At 44.5% G+C, this 21,700-nt stretch overlaps 1 protein-coding gene across 4 annotated transcripts in view; it reads right to left on the bottom strand.

Moving 5' to 3' along the window:
- Positions 1–549: 549 nt before the first annotated feature.
- CSRNP3 (cysteine and serine rich nuclear protein 3) overlaps positions 550–21,700 on the bottom strand; it is a 94,680-nt gene continuing 73,529 nt past the window's right edge. For 3 of the 4 annotated variants that reach the window (XM_028747587.2, XM_028747603.2, XM_028747595.2), the window contains 4 exons: positions 14,602–14,861; positions 10,273–10,569; positions 8,097–9,134; positions 550–3,157 (listed from right to left, as the gene is read on the bottom strand). In XM_028747587.2, the coding sequence (XP_028603420.2) occupies positions 3,131–3,157; positions 8,097–9,134; positions 10,273–10,569; positions 14,602–14,861 (1,622 nt within the window). In that variant the 3' untranslated portion in view covers positions 550–3,130. Of the gene's footprint in view, positions 9,135–10,272; positions 10,570–14,601; positions 14,862–21,700 lie in introns of all 4 variants that reach the window. The other variant, XM_077936856.1, reaches the window with a different exon arrangement.

Below are 21,700 nucleotides of genomic sequence, written 5' to 3'. Positions count from 1 at the left end.
GCACAGACATTTCCCCTTACTTTTTAGGAGGAAAAAAGTGTGTCTTATGGAGCGAAAACTAAAGTATTTTGGACTTGATCTGATCCAGGAAAGGCACTTTGCTTGTTTTCAGAATTCCCTGTCATGGATAAGTTAAGCTCTACAGTTACGAGATCTTGAATAATATACTCTTGCTTTGGAAATTTTAAAATGTATCAGTAGGCCATAGGGATTCTAGGAAAACCAAGATGGTAGACTATACAAGACAGGTTCGCCTACCCCTAATGCTGGGTTTGTACCACTCAGGATAAAAGTGCTATGTGGCCTTTTGAATGGGGGCATCTGGATAAGTCCTCATTAGTTTTGCCGATTTCCAAAGTAGTAACTCCCAGGTAGAGAAGAATGAACGCATGAATAGTTTGTAATTTTATCAGGACAGGTTATTTGTTGTTTACTGTTGTAATAATTGTTTTCTCAAAATTGTATCTTCTGTACCATGAAAAGAAATAAAAACAGTATTAAACGATTAAGATACCCCTTCCCCAGTAACAAAAGAGGCAGTAATAGATGTAACGTAGAAACCTGATTTACTTTGTTGCAAACAAATAGACAATAAATATATATTGTACAATATATAGTAAAAATACAGCATAATACGAGTGCCACTAAGAAAAAAAATAACCTAATTTTAAGACTTATAAATGCTTATTTTGTAATATATACATTGCAGAAATAAGCCACAATAAATACATCAAATTACATGTCATTCATCATAAATACTGAAAATATAAATACAAGATACAGTTAAAATAAAAGATTACAGCATAAGGTCCAGGTTAAGTTTTGTCAAATGTTTTTGTTGCCTACATTACCCTTTTGGTATTTGTGAAGTTGCAACTTATAAAGCAAAATTAAATCAACACATGGAGGGAATAATGCCAATTATGGGTTTTGAGTTTTACATTAACATTCTATTCTCTTGCCGTAAACGTCTTGGAAGAATGCCTGAGGAACAGAAAACTGGGAGCAAGTGACCTGGTCAGAACAGGGGCCCACAGTAGCTGAGCCAAAGCTACCTTGCATAACACTAACCACCAGTGAGAGGCTTTGGGTGGTGGTGTGTAGCTTCTGTCTACAATGGCTAAGTTGAGAGACCCATCCATGGTGATTAAAAACCACCCTCATAAAAAGATAATCATGTGTATCTACCCTCAAAAGTGTTAAGTTAAAGCAGCATTACAGTTATTTACAATTTTCAAGCAGCTATGAGAATCTACTTCTACATCTTAAAAGCACGAGTTCTGATTTTTTGTTTTTCCTGAATTGGAAATACCATTGGACCCACGGCTGTATACACTATTTACTTTAATTCTTGAGAACATTCCAGATCAGAGTTACAGATGAGCTTTGTGTTTTTCTTTCCGTATATCAGTGGCAATTGAGAAAGAAAAAAGAAAGGACAGTAGATAGGGTAAGTCATACAGAGCTAATAATTGTCCAAAGCAAAGAGATTCCTTATTGGGTGAGTTTTCTTACATAATGTATACACAGTGTGAATCAGTATAAGCTGCATCACTCTAATAAAGTGCTGGGTCACACCTGTCCACACAATGCTTTCCATTTTGAAAACCTTAATAGCAAAGTAGGTAAATGAAAGAAAGGAAGAGCAGTTCAGTTTCATTATGGTGAGTTCCAGGCTGTTGGGAGAGGAAGGGATTTTTCTTTACTATTTATGTCTTATCAAATTTCTAGTACCTAAGATACTTTACATGTGTTATTTTTACCAACTCCACCCCAAGTCTTTTTCCAAACGAAACATCTGTAACTTAGTCCACTGAATGAAGAATTACTGAATGAATGGATTACTTTGCATGGATGAGGTTAATATGGTAGCCATCTGAATCAATAGGTATGAAATAGCAAAAGCTTTAAATTCATGCTCCTATATTAATATTTCTTTTGGCTGTAAACAAACGAGTTTCAGGTCACCTAGGTAACTACCCTCAGAGGGAAAAAGTGAAAACACCCCATTAAAATCTACATAGTTAAGGTTTTGGGGGGCAGTGAGGAAAGGCTATTTTCACCATGCATCGCAAATAAAATTTCCTAAATGGAATTTTGGTGGACTGCCACTCCAACCCTACGGTTTTCTTAACAGACAGCTCAAGGAATAGCTGGCACTGCCGTAGATGAGGCATGGTCCTTTGCAGGTGGGTAAGTAGACCATATTGGTTCTGTTCCCCTTTCCATACCCCCCCCCTTTTCAGTTATTACTGATGGCATTGTCTTCCCTAGCAACTTACAAGAGTTGGGGCTGGACCCTATGCTTATTCCTAAAAGACTTAACAGGTTGAAGCATGCTAGTCCTTTACACTAGCAGCAGGGGACACAGTGTTGCTCAGGTGTTGGCAGGTGATCCTAAGAGCTGCAGCATATATATTTCGGAACTGTGGGTGGCGCTGTGGGACGCGGGTGCTGCTGTGGGTAAAAGCCTCAGCGCCTAGGTCTTGCCGATCGAAAGGTCGGCAGTTCGAATCCCCGCGGCGGGGTGCGCTCCCATTGCTCGGTCCCAGCGCCTGCCAACCTAGCAGTTCGAAAGCACCCCGGAGTGCAAGTAGATAAATAGGGACCGCTTACTAGCGGGAAGGTAAACGGTGTTTCCGTGTGCGGCTCTGGCTCGCCAGAGCAGCGATGTCACGCTGGCCACGTGACCCGGAAGTGTCTCCGGACAGCGCTGGCCCCCGGCCTCTTGAGTGAGATGAGCGCACAACCCTAGAGTCTGTCAAGACTGGCCCGTACGGGCAGGGGTACCTTTACCTTTATGTATATTCCTTACAATGAAACTAAGCTTTCAGTCTTGCAGGGAAGCCCTCCTGCTTGATAATGTAATATTTGGCACCTCACTCCCTCTTCCTTCGTATTACATTCTCTAGCAAATAGGGATATGTATAAACATAATCTTTGAGAGTTGCATTATCTATTTTGATCAGGATATGCATCTATATGAACAGAAAGCACTTGACTGTGCTACAGGATTTGTGCATCTCCCATTCCTACTAGGATTCATCTACTTGTGTTGAACAAGATTAAATCAGTTTAGGTTAGTTGCAAACTTATGTGTTGTGTTCCATATTATCCCACATCCTTGTTGTCATGTTTTAAACATGGTTCTATTTTCCTGTGAAAATTAATGGGGAGGGGGGGAAAGGGAAATAATTACTTGAAGACAAAAATAAATTTATCTAGCACATTGGGAATTTCCTGAAAATTTTAGAGCATTCCCTTATAATGTAAACCAAGTTATACTGGTGCCCCGCAAGACGAAAAACCCGCTAGACGAAAGGGTTTTCCATTTTTGAGTTGCTTCGCAAGACGATTTTCCCTATGGGCTTGCTTCGCAAGACGAAAATGTCTTGCGAGTCTTGCGATTTTTTTTCCGCTTCCCCCCCTTTTTCTAAGCCGCTAAGCCGCTAATAGCCTTTTAGCCGCTAAGCCGCTAAGCCTTTATTAGCCGCTAATCCGCTAATAGGGTTGCTTCGCAAGACGAAAAAACTGCTAGACGAAGAGACTCGCGGAACGGATTATTTTCGTCTTGCGAGGCACCACTGCATCTTGATCCAGTAAGAGCATCCTGTCCCTTTCACATTGGGCCCCATTCCCAGAAGGATGCTATGTGAAGAAAAATTGGATCCAGCATGGTTGTTCCATCTCACGTTTCATCCATCTGTGCATGGAGCTTGATGTAGAAAAGCCTTGTATTCTATGACATGATTGTATCCTTGCAATCATTTCAGTAGAGGCTATTTCTCCATGGGCTCTATCTGGTGTCTGGGGTAAAAAAAATAAAACCTTTTGGTGACTTTGGGACGCACTGGATTACGGTAACTGAGAACAGCAGGCAGACTGGAAGACTTCAGGAAAGAACACTCCTGGCTGTAAAAAAAAAATTTTAAAAATCCTGGAGCCAAATCAATCTGCTCTGCCCATCTTTAAAGATCAATAACACAACATGCAAGTGAGACTTAATTGGCCAGGAAAGTGCTCTCAGTTGTTTTCCTTCTGGCCTGCTAAAATTAATGTGCGGGGTGATTTGTTATTAGACAGAAATAGGTACAACAATGTCTGTTTCCATTGGGAATGCTGTGTTCCAACTTGCTGACTGGTACCTAAAACTAATGGGCATCAATGCATGTAAACTCAGCAAGATCATCTTCATTATCTGTATGGCGTAGAGAGCCATCACGAAAACTAAAGCAGAACATGCAAAACTTGTACAAAACACATTCACTGTTATTTGTCATTTAGTCACAACAAGCCATTTGGCACGTAAGGCTCACAGATATCAAACCAAGGGCTAACAATACAGGAAGTACAGCACTTGTGTGAGCCACGGGAGTTCATTCCACCATCTCCCGTGTATTGTGCTCCATATGGCAAAAAGAAATGGGATTTTTGGGGGCGGGTGGAGATTCGAACAAATCTGTGGTGCTGTAGAATGTGAGAGAGCTTCACATGGGAAGGAAGTTTGACTCCTTGCTAACATCCAAGTGACTCTGGGCCTTGCTGTGTGGCAGACGTTGATCCGGCTGCTTGAATTATGCAGGTTGGTAAAATGGTGAATAAAACTATTAAAGAAGCTTGATGCTTCATGCAACTATGGTGTTTGCCCCCTTGGAGCATGAGCTGATTGACAGAAGGGCCATGTCACCCGCCCCAGGAGCAAGTGCTTAAAGGCAAACATTTACAGCCAATTTAGAAAGGCTGGTTTAAGACAGTACCCTTAAGTCTACAGCAGGGAACAAAATGTGTGCATGGCTGCAAAGGGTATTTCTACGTGATAGGTATAATCTTGATCGAAAATGGATATGGATATCAATTTTAAATGTTACTTAAACTTAAAATACTGTAGCAGTAAGTTCAGCTGATTCTTTTTATCACAGTGTTTGTCCAGTAAGGGTTTGTGTTCCCCCGGCACACAAAGGTACTTCCTCAAGTCCCTTTTTAAAAGAACTGAATTATCCAAACAGATCAGGAAGTGATGTATTTTTTAGATAGGCGGTGCTCAAGGCTTTAAATTTAAAAGTGCCCCTGTAGATGAAAGGATTATGTGTGGATGGCCTTATTAAATTGCCCTTTTCCAAAAAGTAGAGTTTTATATTATCTGTGGATATGGTAAAACTCTTGACTTGGCTGTTAAGTGGGAAAGACAGATGTTGGAGTTTTGTAGTCCCAGGTTACACTCATAGGCATTGTTCTCACTATTGAATAAGAAATCTTAAAAACAATCTTTTCTATTAGCAGCCACCTGATTAGGGATTTCTGTGATGTGCACACAGTGCTATGCTGCCTGCAAGGATCCCCAGTTCACTTCAGCGGAGTCAACGTCTCCAGGCTCCCATTTCTTTGCATACACACACCCGCTTCCTCCACAGAAGTAAATGGAGAAGGCAGAGTCCACAGTAGCCTTGGCTGGAGCATAAATACAGTGGTGCCCGCAAGACGAATGCCTCGCAAGACGGAAAACCCGCTAGACGAAAGGGTTTTCCGTCGCGGAGGCGCTTTGCAAAACGAATTTCCCTATGGGGTTGCTTCGCAAGACGAAAAAATCTTGCGCGTCCCCACGGGTTTTTTTCGCTCCCCCCCCCTTTCCCTAAGCCACTAAGCCGCCTATCAGCTGTTCCGCTGATAACCCGCTTAACAGCTGATCGCGAAAAGCCGCTAGACCGCTGTAGCGCTAATCCGCTAAGCTGTCAATGGGCTTGCTCCGCAAGACGAAAAAACCACTAGACGAAGAGAATCGCGGAACGGATTCTTTTCGTCTTGCGAGGCACCACTGTAGCAAAAAACAATGAGTGCAAAGGCTTGAGTCCTTTAACTGAACACCAGCAACTGCGGACATATTCCTGTTGATTTCAACCTCCTTTTGGATCAGGCCTTTAAAATATTGCTACAGTACTATAGGTGAAATAAGTCACACTGGAGTGAATGGCTCAATGCCCCTAGAACCCTGTCTGTCTTCTATTTACAATGCAGTTGCTTTCTCAACACAAAGACTCCTCTTACTAGTGACTTACTCATATATTCAGAAATTGGCTAGAGAAAACATAGATCATTCCCCCCCCCCTAATTTTTGCCTATATGATTTAAAAGTAAAATAAAATTAAAAAATTAAAAAAACCTACCATCTAGCATACCTTGAAGACTTTCCATAGCCTCCACAAGTAAGGGGAGGCCCTAAAGTGCATTAGTTAGCTGTATATTTGCAGGGCAACAAAGAGCCAGAGTTTTCATCCTGAACGTGAACATGAGGCACACAGTGCACCGAAAGGTAGTTGCAACTAAATTCTACTGAAAGAATTGAAGATGAGGTCCCATTGATTTCACTGGTTCATCAGGCTAGTTTTCTATTAACCATAGCAATCCAGATGGCCTGTTAATTTGAGCATTCATCCTGATTTGTTTGCAGGGAGATTAGAAAGCATTGGCTTTTTAAATAAACATTCATTCTGATACGCTTGTGCAGAGGTTAGATAACAGTGTTATCCCACACTTTCCTTACTGCAAAAAGGGCTGATGTTTGGAGGGTGGGTTGTTGCATGAAACCTGTCAACAATTACGACTGTGCACCCTGGTGTGTGATTGAATCCCACCCCAAAACAGTGACAATCTGGCATGTTCATGTGGCCACTGTAGGTAATGTGGAGTCTGTGTGCATGGGGCTAATGCAGAGCAAGGGTGGTGTTGTGTAGTGGTTAGAGTGGGCAACTCCCAACTCAGTCACAAAATTGACTAGGTGCCTGTCTTTAAAATACCTTCCAGGATTACTGAGAGAATAAAATGGGTAAGGGGAGAACCATGTGCTCCAACCTGTAAACCTAAAAAATGTAAGAAATTAAAGTCTCTCTGGGGGTTTATTTTTGGGTGGGGTGTGGGGTGTCACTGGAGGTCCCGTCCCCATTGTACATACTACTAAAGAAGCAGTGGTTGTACTACTATGATAATATATGTTACATCATAGGTCCAATGGCAAAAAACCACACCTGTGCCTCTGGGAAGTGGAGCGCAGGAAGATGTGAAGAGCAACTAGATTCTGCATGTATTTAATAGTGTTCATTTCCTTACGTAGCTTTTGGGTAGAAAACTGAGCAACAAATGAAATGCCCAAAAGAAAATAAACGCGTGAACCAGTCACAACTAACTTTTGGTGACTTGTGCCCAGCTTCCTTTATTTTCAAGGGATGTTGGTGCCAGTTAAAACCAAAAACCAGAGGATTGTCCTATATTTCACCTTCCTAGCAATTATAGATGCCTATGAGTGCAGTTCAGAAGGCGGAGCTTGTGCACGCCCTTCATTCATTTTATAGAGATGGAACAGGAATGCCCCACACGTGTTGCTGAAACGAGCGAATCATGCCTAGCAGTGGTACTTCCTGGACTGCCCCCTAGTTTACAAGTATGACTGGAGGCTAGGGCACTTCAAAGAACATAATTCAATGTCAGCTTCAGATGTGGTTGCAAAATATTTATATAACTTTCCTTATGAAATTTGAAGTGGCTGTGCTGTGCTGCTCAAATGTTCAGCTCCAAAGAACATGCTGTTCATTTTTTTTATCAAGACATGAGTACTAAGCTACAATAAATAAAATATACATTACCAAACAATTCAGGGGCAGTTTTTTTGTACAGTAATCACATCTACATTTAAAAAGTCACCATCTCTTCAAATATGTGTGACAATTTTGTACTCTAAACATGAAGTTTCCAAAGTAAAATTTTCATTATCTTGTACTGGTCTGATAATACAAAGGGAAGCTTTGAGTCTCGATAGGCCAGCTTCACGTAGTTTAACAGGTAGGCGACTATTTTTTATTATTATTTAATCTAGGTATTTTCTATCAAAAGACCATTTGATCCCCCCCCCCCCATTTTTAAATTTTAACTTTTTACATGAACTGCTTTTGTGCAATGGCCTAAACCAGAAGAAATATTCAAAACACTAACCACAGTCTTGTCCCCTTACCTCTATTGCTAAGAGGGGGGAGAGATTGGTTCCAGGGAATTAAAACAGAGTGCAGTTAAATATAGGGATTCCGTCCTAAAATAATTTAAACAGGTACCGTTTCCATGACAGGCGATTTGATACACTCTTCATGCAGTCTGCTCTTTTCTGAGAGGCTGAGCGAATTCTCAGCGGGATGCTCTGGGAGGTGAGTGCCGCCATTCAAAGCAGAAACAAATCCATCTTGAGAAGGACTTTTCAAGTATGAGGGAAAGTCCACTTGGGAGTGTCTTGGCCTATGCTCAGCGTATAGGCTACTACACGGAACGGTGCCGTCGCTCTCCGAAGACGAGCAGCAAACTATGACGGACGGGTTTGAAGGAGGATAAAGCGAGCCGCTATAACTTTCCTCTGATTGCCGTGTGTAGTCCACAAACTGTTCTGAAGCTGGATTATAAGGCACCAGAGAAAGATTACCATTCTTAACTGTATCCCTTTCAGAGTAAGCCTCACGCATCTGGGTAGGAGCGCCAGGGCTGTGGTTTTCTATTTGGTAATAAAGCGCTGAGGAGTTGCCATAGTAGGAGGAAGCCTTGGAGTGACTCTCGTGCATGGCGGTGCTGTCGGAGTAGCAGAGGACCGAAGGAAGAGCTTGCACCATGTCGCCATGAGCACCCAGGCCTTCCACAAAGTCATCCACCTTTTCCTCGTCGTCATCCTCGTCGTCATCCTCTTCCTCATCTTCATCTGTTTCACTGGGTGCTAAACTCTGGGTGCTGGAATCTGTAACCCCACTACAAAAGCTGCTAGCGTCTTCCTCCTCCTCTTCCTCCTCCTCTTCCCCTGGGCAGTCCAAGTCATCGGCCGACTGCAAGTGCATCACACCGGCCCGAGATTCTGCTTCAATCTCAAAGTTATCCGGGACGGAATATTCTAGCGGGTGGGCTGCGGGGCCCATAGAGCTGCTGTGAGCGCTTATCTCGCCGTGGCAACCGTTCAGCGCAGAGACTTGCTGCTCTCTGCTCTTCTCCAATTCAAGTTTCATTATAGTGTGCAAAAAGTGAGTCCGAACGCGGATAGGGTTAAATTCAATTCTACCTGCCGTATTGCTACATCCTTCTTTAGTGCAACCACATGGGAAAGACATACGATCCACCTTTAGGAAAGAGACCATGGATTAACTAAGGGTCTGGGAAGGAGGAACTCTATAGTGCAGAACCTTGGCAAGCTTGAAATTCGCAGTAAAAGCCAGGAGCTATATTCAGGAAAGCTGCCTCAGATATATGGTCGAAGGGGTGATACGGAAAATAAATGATTTACATTAATTTTAAAATGCCCAGTCCAGAATATTGCATCTTGCGGAAATAAATCCAGAGCAGGGGGACATTGGAAAGGAAGAATCTCAAAATTGGTTGCTCCATAAAAGACACCAAAGGTTAAGGGACCCCTGACCATTAGGGTCCAGTCATGACTGACTCTGGTGTTGCGGCGCTCATCTCGCTTTATTGGCCGAGGGAGCCGGCATACAGCTTCTGGGTCATGTGGCCAGCATGACTAAGCCGCTTCTGGCAAACCAGAGCAGCGCACGGAAACGCCGTTTACCTTCCCGCCAGAGCGGTACCTATTTATCTACTTGCACTTTGAGGTGCTTTCGAACTGCCAGGTTGGCAGGAGCAGGGACTGAGCAATGGGAGCTCACCCGTCGTGGGGATTCGAACTGCCAAACTTCTGATCGGCAGTTTATCTAGGCTCTGTGGTTTATCCCACAGCGCCACCTGCATCCCTTAAAGGACACCAAGGGCAACGTAAATGTAAAACTGCTGATTGCTTGCAAATAGGAAAGCTATCAAGATTTGTCCGTTGGGGTTTCATACTCTTTTCTAGAGCATGAGTTCCCCGTCCCCACTCTGCTGGACCCAAATGATCTCAACTGTTATGTTACCATAACTGTCAACCATGGTTACGCTTAACCAGGCTTAGGACTCCTTATCAGAAGCCATGACTTATGAGAACCTTATTTACGCTGCTCCCCTGTAGCAAATGGATAGGTGGGTGCTGCCACTCACCTGGCCTCCCAACAGCGTAGTTGCTGTTGCATACTGAGATAGGCATTATAAAGAGACTCCTAGAATTTCCTACCACTGGGGGAAGAATGAAAAATACATTAGGAATATTTGAATGGTGGGGGGAGGATGCCACTGGGTTTTTAAAAAAACCAAATACCTGTAATTATACTTTGGCTTCTCCTCGTTTCCCCCGGCCCCTTTAAGACTGTACCTGAGTTCACTTCTCACCTGGCATTTTATGCCTGCAAGGCTGCAGGTACACGTTTCTGGGTCACAAAAGACTCGACAGTCACAGCCGCAGTCCTCCCTTGACAGGCGAATGGCTCGCAGCTCGTGTTTTTCTTCTACGTCAATCTTCTTGACCCCGGAGGCTCTCAGGAGTGCCCTTCGCTTTTTTGTTGGCAGAGGCTGTAGAAAGAAGTACTCGTCTACTTCTGTGTTATCTAGATCTATATCGTCGTCGGAAATGTCGTCCAGTGTCAAAGTGTTTGCTTCCTCAGACTCCACGGTGCCGTTCTTAGTCATCTGCAACACAGAGCCATGAAAGAGCGTGTGGGGGATTCATTGAGAAGAAGAGCCATTCTCAGCTTGAAAACAGTTAACAAGGGCAACAAACCCTGTTTTTATCATGAAAGGCTATATGAACATGGCTTTCAACCAGTGCTTATTTCGGGGGGGGGCACATACCCCTAAACATGTTATGAATCTAAGTTTGGCCTCATTGAGGGGCAGTATTTCAATATGAGTAGGAAAATGAGAGTATGCCTAAACATTTTTTTAGGGGGGGGGGGAAGCACTGCTTTCAACTAAGGAGCTCCTGGCATGGAAGTGGGCTGGCTTGTTCCAGTACTGCTTACTGTTATGTATGGCACTGCCCTATATAGTGTGAGGCCATTCATCCTTCTACCCCAGTATTATCTATCTGAACTGGCAGCAGCTTTTAGCATCCCTAACTCCTAGTACCAGCCACTTTTCCTAGGTGAGGCTACAGACAATCCATGATGGAAAGCATCAAATTTGTCATGCAAAAGAGGGAAAAGAAAGGCACATGGGAGTATTGGCAACAATTTAAGTGGCAGGGCACTTTACCTTTGAAGGAATGGGTTTCTGTGCAGTCAGTTTAAAACCGACTCAACCCCCGCCCCCCTTTTCTTGTTTCTCCAAGAGAGCACTCTAAAATGCATAAAACTTGAGCTGTTGAGCAAATGCATAACAAGGACACAGCTGTATAAACAAACTCTCTCCTTGATCAGTCACGGCAAGGGATGACCCTGACTGTACCAGTAGAACAGAGAAGACACGTCTGTGCCTTATCTTATGTCCTGACCACAAAAGACGCACAAAAGTCCGGGAACAACGCCAGAGCGTGTTCTCAGAGATGACGACCTCCTCCTCCAAGATAAGAGTAGGAAGAGGAAGATCCTTTTATGGTCAGAAGTACAGGAAGGAATACCCTTTCATGGTTAAGAATACCAGAGCAAGAACATATGTGATGTCAACCTGCGTACATAGGCTGACGTGGTTGGATTCCTGGGGAAGGAGGGAGAGGGTGCCTGGAGGATATATATACTGCATGTAATCTCTGATTTCTTTGGACCTGCTGTGGACTCATCACGCAAGTGCCTTCTGCTATCCGGAGAGCAGAATAAACTCTTTCTTTGAACCAACCTTGGTGTCATTTGACTTCCTTCCTCCTGTCCCGGAGCAACGCAGACCCAATCGGTGAACTCCAATAAGGCTACACTTTCAGAAACCTTCCATTCTAATGGAATTGATCTTCAACCTAATGTTAATCTCCAGCTTTGCTACTGCAGTAGTAGCCATCTTGTTTTGCCTTATCTATGACATACTGCAAAGGTCCTCTGAGACCTGAAGAAATCAGTGATGTGGGGCAGAAAATGTTCCTGCTTCACGAGTTCCTTTGTAGCAAGGAACGGATGCCAATTGCAAATATGACGTTAGGGAAGCTTAGCAGGTTCAAAGCTTTGTTTACGGAATACAAGCAAAATAAGCATGTTAAATTGGATCTGTCTGGTGGTAAAGGTCCTTAATTGCCCAACCCTTCACAGGCCAATTTTGACAATCACCTTTCAATCCAAGAGCATCGATGTAACCACTGGTAGCTGGTCGGCAGGTACAACTGATTGGTGCTGGGAGTGTGCCTGCAATGGAGCATGCTCAGTTTTGCACCCCTGGGAACGGAGCTTTTGTCCTTCATTTGAGAAAGTGGCTTGAATGCAAACTGCTTTGGAACTGAGCAAATAAGCCCTCCAAGCTGCGCTAGGGAGTTCTCCCACCAGGAACTGTCTAGTGCGGACAAGCCCAGTGTGGCTTCCTGTCAGTGTGATAGGGAGCCCCACTTGCAAATAAACTTTAGGCTGCCGATTGTCCCTTTGAGGCCACGTTTGCAGCTGCCCCACACCTGCCATTGTGTGCGACATTGGTTGTGGGACAGGTGGGCATGCTTTGTGGGCAACAACCTTGGAGGCCAAATTGACAGGCATAATTTTCCCTGTGACTGGAGGCTCCCTACAGCTGCTCTACAGCAACAGAAAATTTTCCTATGCAAATTTAAACTAATCTGCATAGGAACCCCTCCCCCCAAAAATATTAAGACTGCATATTAATACACCTTCTGCTACATATTTGTATTCAGCCCTACATAGCCTGAGACCTCAGAGATAGCAGGCAAAACAACACCATCTGCACACAGGAGTACTCTTGAGAACCCCAATGTTTGCAGAAATTCTACTAATCTTTAGAAAAAGAAAACCACTAAGTAGGACGGGAACCCTGAAAAAGAACCCAATGAAGACAGAGCATGCTCAGTGGGCATGGAATGCTGACTGACTGTTGATGAGAGGTGGAGATGGAGATGGAATGTCCATAACAGGAGCACTTCATACTGCAAACGTTTATTGCAGGTCCCACATGTAACTGCATGCTCTGCCATAGCTTCTTTGATTCTGCAGAGCCACAGACTAAACAGAACAACGAAGCTGTGCAACAGCATCTACTTCTACTGTACAGCTCGCTCTGAGACCCTTGTCTCACAGACAGCACCATGTACTTCTTTGAAACGTGTAAAAATATTTTTGACACAAAGATGAACCAATGTGCTGCTCTCTTTCCAAGTGGCCAGCAGGAGGAGCTCTCAAACAACCTGCAGCTGACCAGGGACTGTGCACTATGTGCTTTAAAAATCAACAATAGGCCTTTCCTGTTTCAAATGTGGTTTTAAATAATGAGTGGGGTGGGCAAATGTTGCTGGACTCCATCACCCTTAGCAGTTCACCATTCTGGCTGGGACTGATGCTACTTGGAGCCCAATGACATTTGGAGGGCTCCAGGTTCTCCACCAAAATACATTTTGTACTCTTGCTCATTTGTTTGTTTTAAGCAGAGCTGCATAAAACCTGTTTTTCTCCATCTTCACTAGAACGAAGGTTTTTAAGTTGTTGTTTTCATCTGTGCTAATTATTTCCTTTTGTATTTTTTAATTTTGTATAGTGTCGGTTTTGCTTTTGCTTTTGCTTTTTAAGCTGCCTAGAGCATTGATGGGAAGCCATGTACATACCACCACTGCCACCATCATCTTGTAACAACCCATTTCTCGTCTGCTTTGTTCCTAACACTGCCAGCGCGATCCCAAGACATGTGGGATGTGGTCTGCTTTGCCCACTCCCCTTCACAAGGACAGAGTTGAGGGACGAATTTGCAATAAGTTTTGACTCTGATCTGGATGTGATCTGCTTTCAAATCAGCCAAACTGAGTGCTTTAAATACTGCTGCAACCACCTGCTCAATCTGGAGTGCCTCTGTGGCGCTTAAGCAGACGATGCAAGTCCACTATGGCCCACTGGCCATGTATGGTGACTTGTCTTCATGTGTGTGTATTTGCCAGTAGCCTGGGACCATAAAAAAATAAGAGATTCCTCAAGTCCCAGACAAACAATATGAGACACAAAATGTTGCAGAGACAGTCAGTAGCATCATCTCTCTGAACGCCAGGTGTGTCCAGTACCTGTAAGCTCTGACTGGGCATGAGAAGGAACACATAAACAGATTGGTGCAGGACATGCTTCAGTCAGAGTCTCCTGCAAGTAAATACCATACAGAACACATATAAAATGGGTCCCAATATTTTATCCGGCAGCCTCATCCCACATTACCCAGATTCCTAACACAAAGCAGCGCTTTCTTAAAATAACCAGCCAAAATCTCTTGTGCAGAACAATCCGCACTAAGCAATTTGGCTAACCATTTTTAAATTTTGATCAAAGCGAGAACTTTGATGGGGGGAAATGAATTGCCATTGTATCTGCATAGCAGGAAGGAAGCTGTCGCCTTAAAGAGCTCAGGTGGAAGCCTATTACAAATCTGATGAGTTAATGTGGGAAACAGGGAAGATGCCAGCTTCCTTGGGGCAATTGACGTGCAGCCATGTTAGAAGCGGAGACGCAATCTTGCCAAGGATGTAAGTGCGGCAATTCCTCTGTTTCCTGCTTCTTGCCCACACAGTAGAGAGGCAATGCAGTTCGCTAGCCTTGTCCTTACCTTGAGCTTTAAAGAATTCAGTTTCTCCTCCCTGAGATGCTCTCTCAACATCTCTCGGTGAAGCCTCTCTTGCTCCATTGCAAATTCCCCCAGTGTGTACTGGCGCACACTGTTGTGACGTGTGGACATGCCCAGAGTGCTTCCTCCTTGGCTGGGGACGCTCGTGAACCCTTGCCTCCTTGTGAAGTAGTACACCGTAACGCAGTTAAAATGAACATTCTTCGTCCTCTTCCGCTTCTCTCTTTTCAGAATCGATGATGCTGCAAAGAAAGAAGGTGACCAGCTTAGAATGAAAACCGTTCTCACCATTTCACAAATTCTCAGCAGTGGGGTTCCCCAGGCCAGCTGGTGCTGAGCACCTCTGCCTGGGGGAATCAGGGGTGAGGAAGGAGTGCTGGTGGTAGGAGCTGGCATGAGTGCAAGTTGTGTGTGCCTCCACACACACAACCAATTTCCCACGTGGGGAGAGGGAGTTATTCCCATTCTCGGCCTTCCTCGCTCTGTGCAGTTAATTGGGTGGAGAAGCTGGCCTGTTGCCAGTTTCCTTCTCTCTCCCTCCCATATCAGCATACATGCTTAATTCGGCATTCAACTTATTTTCATTCATTTTCATTATTGTTATTAGCATATAGTGCTACTGCCACATTTAGTCAATTCATTAGTTTTGTTAATGGATCAAAAACATTCTGAAAGGCTAACAAACTACCCCTTCCCCCCAATCAACGGGGAAGTAGATTTATAGCCATCTTAAGTTATTTTTAGCAATCCTTAATATAAAACTGACATTTTCAAAAAGGCTTTCATTCCGTGTGAAAACAGGAACTGCCTGTTCAAAGACAATACCTGATGTGACATGTTGAATTCACACATCACAACAAAAGAATATCGGGGGTTGGTTGGTTTTGGTTTGTTTTTAAACTGCTTTCTCACGTGCCTATTTAGGCAGGGTTAATGGATTACTCAGCTAAAACTCTTAGGACTCCTTGGTCATTTAATCAGGTGGTAGTCAATGTTGCTGTTAAAAGTTTTGCTGCAGTGCAGTTCCATCAATGTTCATTGCACTTTCCAGAGCAACTTTAATTTGTTTCCAATCTCAACTTCCGATCTTAACTGTGGAACAACAAAGGTGTTGCAAAAGAGATTCAAAGGTGTTCCAGTAAAAACAGGCACTGCTTCTCTTACGAGACAAACCTAACTGCTTATTTTTATATAAAGCAGAATAGAGGCCTAGAACCTCTAACTATATAGCCAGCCATCTCAGAGGTAACAACAACATGGAGGTTCTTCTTCCCATACTGTCTCTAGGAACCAGGTGCCGGGAGTTAGGACAGGAAGACTTAAATACCCTGGGAGTGGAGCTTAGGAAAGCCTATTTCCTCCTGGGGGCACCTGCTCTCCAAGCCTGTCTGCCATTGACCAATTTAACAGGAGCCAGATTTCCAAGCTGGCGAAGGGAGCCAACGCTTGCCCACCGGAAGTGAAAACCCAGTCAGTCCTGGTTTCCGTCAGGTCCCAGTGAAAGGAGGCATTGCCAACCTGCCACACCCATTAGGGCAAGTGGACTTACTTATTTTTACACACCTGTAAGTTGCATTTCCATTAAAAATATAACAAGACAGAATACAACAGATAAAAGCAAAATCAACAAAGATATCCATAAAACATAAGAAGCTAGACAGTCCTTAAGGGACTTTGACCCCAAGTTGTTTAAGACATTATGAATTAACAGAAGTCCCTTGAACATGGCAGCTCTCTTAGTGGTGGGGTAACATATTGCCAGTAATCTGGTCCTGTGAGCAGTCTGCACAACTGTGGATCAGATAAAAGGGTAATCCCCACATAAAGCACAGCTATCAAGCCTTCAGGCAGTGCCAATGCATGGGCCGCTGTGGTCAGGCTGTCACCGTTCAGGAAAGGTTGCAGCTGGCAAACCACCTGAACCTGGTAAAAGTCACTCCAGAGCACAGAGGTCAACTGGGACTCTAGTGACAAAGATGGATCAAGGAATACCCCAAAATGAACACCTGCTCCTCCTCCTTCAAAGAGAGTGCCATCCCATCCAGAACAGGCAGCTAATCTATCTCCTGGACATGGAAACCTCCAACCCACAAGGCCTCCCTCTTTATAAAGGTAAAGGGACCCCTGACCATTAGGTCCAGTCGTGGCCGACTCTGGGGTTGCAGCACTCATCTCACTTTATTGGCTGAGGGAGCCGGTGTACAGCTTCCGGGTCATGTGGCCAGCATGACTAAGCCACTTCTGGCAAACCAGAGCAGTGCATGGAAACGCCGTTTACCTTCTTGCCAGAGCGGTACCTATTTATCTACTTGCACTTTGACATGCTTTTGAACTGCTAGGTTGGCAGGAGCAGGGACCGAACAAGGGAGCTCACCCCGTCGCAGGGATTTGAACCGCCAACCTTCTGATCGGCAAGTCCTAGGCTCTGTGGTTTAACCCACAGCGTCCCTATCTTTATTTAGGTACCCAACATAAAACAAACAAACACAGGGCTTTCTTAAACCTCAAGTAACTTGGATTGGCTAATTAAGGTTCAAGCAATGGAAACATTATTACCTGCCTAGTGAGTATCTTGCCCCATGTTTTCACAAACCGATTACTCTCTCATGGCATATCTTGTGCATGAGAAATTAATGCCAGAGGCCTGCCACACAGTGATGCTATTTAAGTAGCACGAATGCACGATGTGTGTTTGTCTTGTTTCATTCATTCCTTCATCTCTCCCATGTGCTGCACAAAAAGGTAGACTTGTCGTCATGCAGTTGTTACATCAGAAATAAATCAACCTGTCAGGAGCATAGTTTTCCTACACTCATCACACAGGCTGTGTAAACACCAGACCTTTTAAAGGGCATTCAAAGCACACACCCACACCCCAAGAATTCTGGGAACTGCAGTTTGTTAAGGGTGCGAAGAGTTGCAGGTTTGTGGAGGACAAATTACAGTTCCCAGGATTCTTGGATGTGTGCTTTGAATGTGTTTTAAAGGTCTGGTGTTTATCCCTTTCTCATGCATCCGAACATACTTTCTAGGCAATGCATACTGATTTTGAAAAGAGCGCCTTAAATAAAACAAAACAGCTCCTTAAATGCATTATCCCTGCTGTGCAGCTGGTCCAGACAGAGATACCTCATGCTGGAATTCTGAATGCTTTTGTTTCCCCACAAAGAAGCAGGCCGTTGTTAGCCTGCAGTGTAGAATATTAACCGCGCACACGCATTAGCTGCTTGACTCCTGAAGATATGACAGGAGCCTGCCTGATTTACTGGGAGACGGCAGTAGGAGACTAGGGGGGAAACTAGATGATGAGTTATGGCTGTGCAATTTAGGTGCGACAGTTGCACAGGTATGATGGGAGAACAGTAATGGTCAGAAGGGAGGAACTGAGATGGTCATAAAAGATGCTGACAGCCTTTGTAACATGAGGCCGTATATTTAACAGCAATAAGGCACAACAGGACGTGTGAGCTGGTTAAAAACTCTTCTGTCTCAGGCAATTAGAGCCATTTGGCCTTCAGGCCCTTCTTGCTGCCACACATCCACAGGGAGCAATACCAGGTTTTTTTAATCTTAGGCGATAGATGGGTTTCAACTCATCATGTTATTGGGGCAGGGGTGAGGTGGGACCTGTGACCAGTCAGTGAGTAAAAGAAAAAAGAAAATCACAATATTTTTCTCAAACTGTGTCCTGGGAAGGAACTCTGTGGTTCTTTAAAAGATCATCAGGGACACCTGAGTGAAAAGGTCAATAATGATGGATTTGTGTCCCTGAAGTTGTGAGGCCCAACGGTCTTAGCCAGTTTCCAGTGCAGTTAGCGTGTGCACCTCTGAACATGCTGCAGAATTCTCTGCAAGGCTTAAAGCAGGGGTTGGGGATTATGATGTTGCTGATATTCGTCACCATCCACCTGTCTTGGGAGACAATGGAAGAGTGCACTCTTGGGGGTGAATTCTAACAACTGGAGAGTTACAGCGCCTGCTGTGGCCGTAAAGACCGACATGGGAGACATATGTTTTGCTGCAGCAGGGGCAGAAGAAGGCATCAGGTTGTGCTGATGCAGCTATGCCCTGGCAATTCTTCTCTCTGAGCTCCTCCCAGTGGTCATTCCTCCTCTGGTCACTGCTGTGGATATACAACCTGATTGTCTCCAGGCGCTGTGGTCGTCTGCAAGGGATTCCCACATGGCAACTTTAATGTTGTGGTTCAAGGACCTGATCCCCCCACCCCAAAGTGGAATGAATACACAAGGACACGTGATATAAGGTTAATGGGCAAGAAAAGGCCACAACTTTATTGATTACAGCAAGTGAAAAGGTATTGGCTTAGGCATTGGATTACGTCATCTGACTCCACCCCCTCAAAGAGGGGTGAGTCTGAAACAAGGGGGGTTTATTCACCAGTAGGTGGGGCCTGTTGATGCTAATCCAACTATAGGCTCTCCCCTGATGTCACCGAGGGTCGTGCCATGGCCTCCCGCCAAGCAGGCATCGGACAGAATACACGACCGCCAGATTCCTTTAACGGAATACCCAAAAATTGAAGGCATAGGCGATGGCCACACCTAGCCCTTCAAGTGGAGGGTGGGTGAATTGCGACGGGACAACGAAGAGTGAGGCTGAGGAGGGGCTGGCGCTGCCATATTAAGGCTGCTATACACGCCCCCTCGGAGGCACCTGGTTGGGTGCCTGCCGATGGGCGTGGGCGTCAGCCAGGTAAGTGGGAGGCAGGGGGCTAATGCCCCCTGCTAGAGGCGGGGCTCGGGCTCCCGCCCACAACCACTCCCCTCTCTTCAGGAGAAGAGTCTTTGCCAGCCTTCAAGACTTGCTTGCAGACATCTTTGCTGGTCTGCCAATTGGCCTGGTGCCTGTAGTTTGCTGGACTACAGTTCCCATTATCCCTGACTATCGGCCATGCTGGCTGGGGCTAATGGGAGTTGGAGCTCAACAGCAGCAAGATAAATGGCTACAGATTCCTTGCTACTGGCTTTAAGGTTCCATGAGAGACAAGTCAGCATGGAAGAGGTTCCCTTCCATCATGCTCTCAACAGATGCTTCCATTCATCTTTGGTGCTTCCTATTCCACACTGAGAGTCCCTTCATTTGTGGCTCTTCAGTGACCCCATCCATACCAAGGCCATCGCACAACCTAGCCAAAACCTGGTAACAAAAGTGAGCCAGGTATGAAATAATCAATGTAACTTTCTCTTGTGCACTTAAAACTGCCCAACACAATGACAACATGAGATGGAGTATTATCTCTAGATACGATTAGTGTAGAAAAACACTGGCTCCTTTTTTTATTACCTTTTAGACCTCTAGCACTGCTAAAGCCTAGGACTTCAGGAAACGGAAACAGAATACCTTTCTACCAAAAACACAATCTTTTTCCTATAGGAAGCAATTATAGATCTGTTTCATTTCTACCTCCAGGTGGCCTGTTTTATTAGCTTCATAAATAACTGAGTACACTATCACAGAGGGCCTATATTACTTTACAGCCATTATTTCATTGCTTTTATTTTTTAATTGCAACCTGGAACATTATTAATACACATTTGCTCCCATTCAGCAAGGGACAGCCATGTGAGGAAGCAGGCATCATCTGAAGGCACAGCTGAGGTGCATCCTTATTGCTACATGTGGCAAATCAACAGCCCAGAAGAAAAACAGGATCAACCCTCTTCCAAGTCACGAAAGCTTCCTGCCTGATTGCACGGAAAGCCTGTTTGCCACAGGCGCGTGACCAGGGACAAAACCGTCTTACCAGAATCTGGCCATTGGTTTGGATAAGAGCTGAAATTGGCACAGAATGTGTTCCTTGTTAAGTATGAAGCTCCAGGTTTTATCTCCAAATAAAGCATCTCCTAGATCATCCCCTGATTTTATATCCTGCTCTTGCAGAAGGTTCTCAGTGGTCTCCTGTCCAGACTGCTGAGTGGTTTCACACACGATTAGCTCCAGTAAGGCGACAGCATCTGGTGTTTCCAGCCCATCAACTCTATCCTGTGTCAATTCTGAGTGAGATGCCTCTCTGAGACTTAGAGAGCCAATGTGACCTTTAGTTGGTCTGCATATGAGGAAACTCCTTACACATAATCTTGCTTAAGCAAATTCTACCAAGCTTTCCAAAAATAGATCACGGAATTCCACCGGCGGGTGGAGTGGGGGGGGGTCTCGGCTCAGTTAAAAATAAACTGATGCTGTGAATGGAAAGCATGTTTGCCTTGTTTGCAAAAAATAAAATGGGGGGGCAAGAAAAAGTAGCATAAATGACATGTCAAGTCTTTTAATCTTTTTCAAGCCCCATTTCTACTGTAAAAAGGAGTTACTCAGTTACTAAACATAAATAAATTGAGCTTTCGCTGGCTGGAATCCAAAGTGTAAGCACTTTCCTCAGCAGTCTCAGCTATTCTCCTCCTGTCAAAGGCACATTAAAATAAATGTGAGCCATATGGCTCCGCAGCAGAGTACCCGCAGGTTTACAACCAGCAGGGCAATGCAATTCGTTTACTGCCATCAGAGAAATATTTTAGGGAGAGGGGAAGTCTCAAGGCAAGAGCATGTAGCACAGAGAAGCCCATTTCTCTTTCTTTTTGTTTTTTAAAGCAACGTGGCAGACGACAAGGCTATTCTTAAAGCCACTAACCCATTTTCCTGCTTTTTGATGTATTCTCAGTGCTGTGCTGGAACATTCTAATAAAAAGGATTAACCCCATTCTACACCCACTCCCTGGATTTCCCACATAGTATTCATCAAGTCTTAACAAGATAGGACTGTCAAGTGTAATTCATCATCGCGGTAATCCAGGTCAAAACATCACTTTTCCAAAAGGCCCACTTTTAACAGCCATCCTAGAAAGCAAAGCCAGACGAAAGGCTCACGGACGCTAATGGACTTTAACGTCATGCACTAAACAAAATGAAATCTAAAGAAACAAAACAGATGCCGCCTTAATGTGCACTCCAAAAATAGCTTTGTTCTTTTTGCAGACAAAGAGATGCCTTCTGTTGAGTCACAGGACTAGTCCATCTAGCCCAGTTTTGGTCTGTTCTGACTGGCCACTGCTCTCCAAGGTTGCAG

This window comes from Podarcis muralis, chromosome 1, assembly GCF_964188315.1.
Source record: "Podarcis muralis chromosome 1, rPodMur119.hap1.1, whole genome shotgun sequence".
Classification (NCBI taxonomy): domain Eukaryota; kingdom Metazoa; phylum Chordata; class Lepidosauria; order Squamata; family Lacertidae; genus Podarcis; species Podarcis muralis.
Note: the sequence above shows the minus strand (reverse complement) of the source record. Positions and strands in the feature narration are given on the sequence as shown.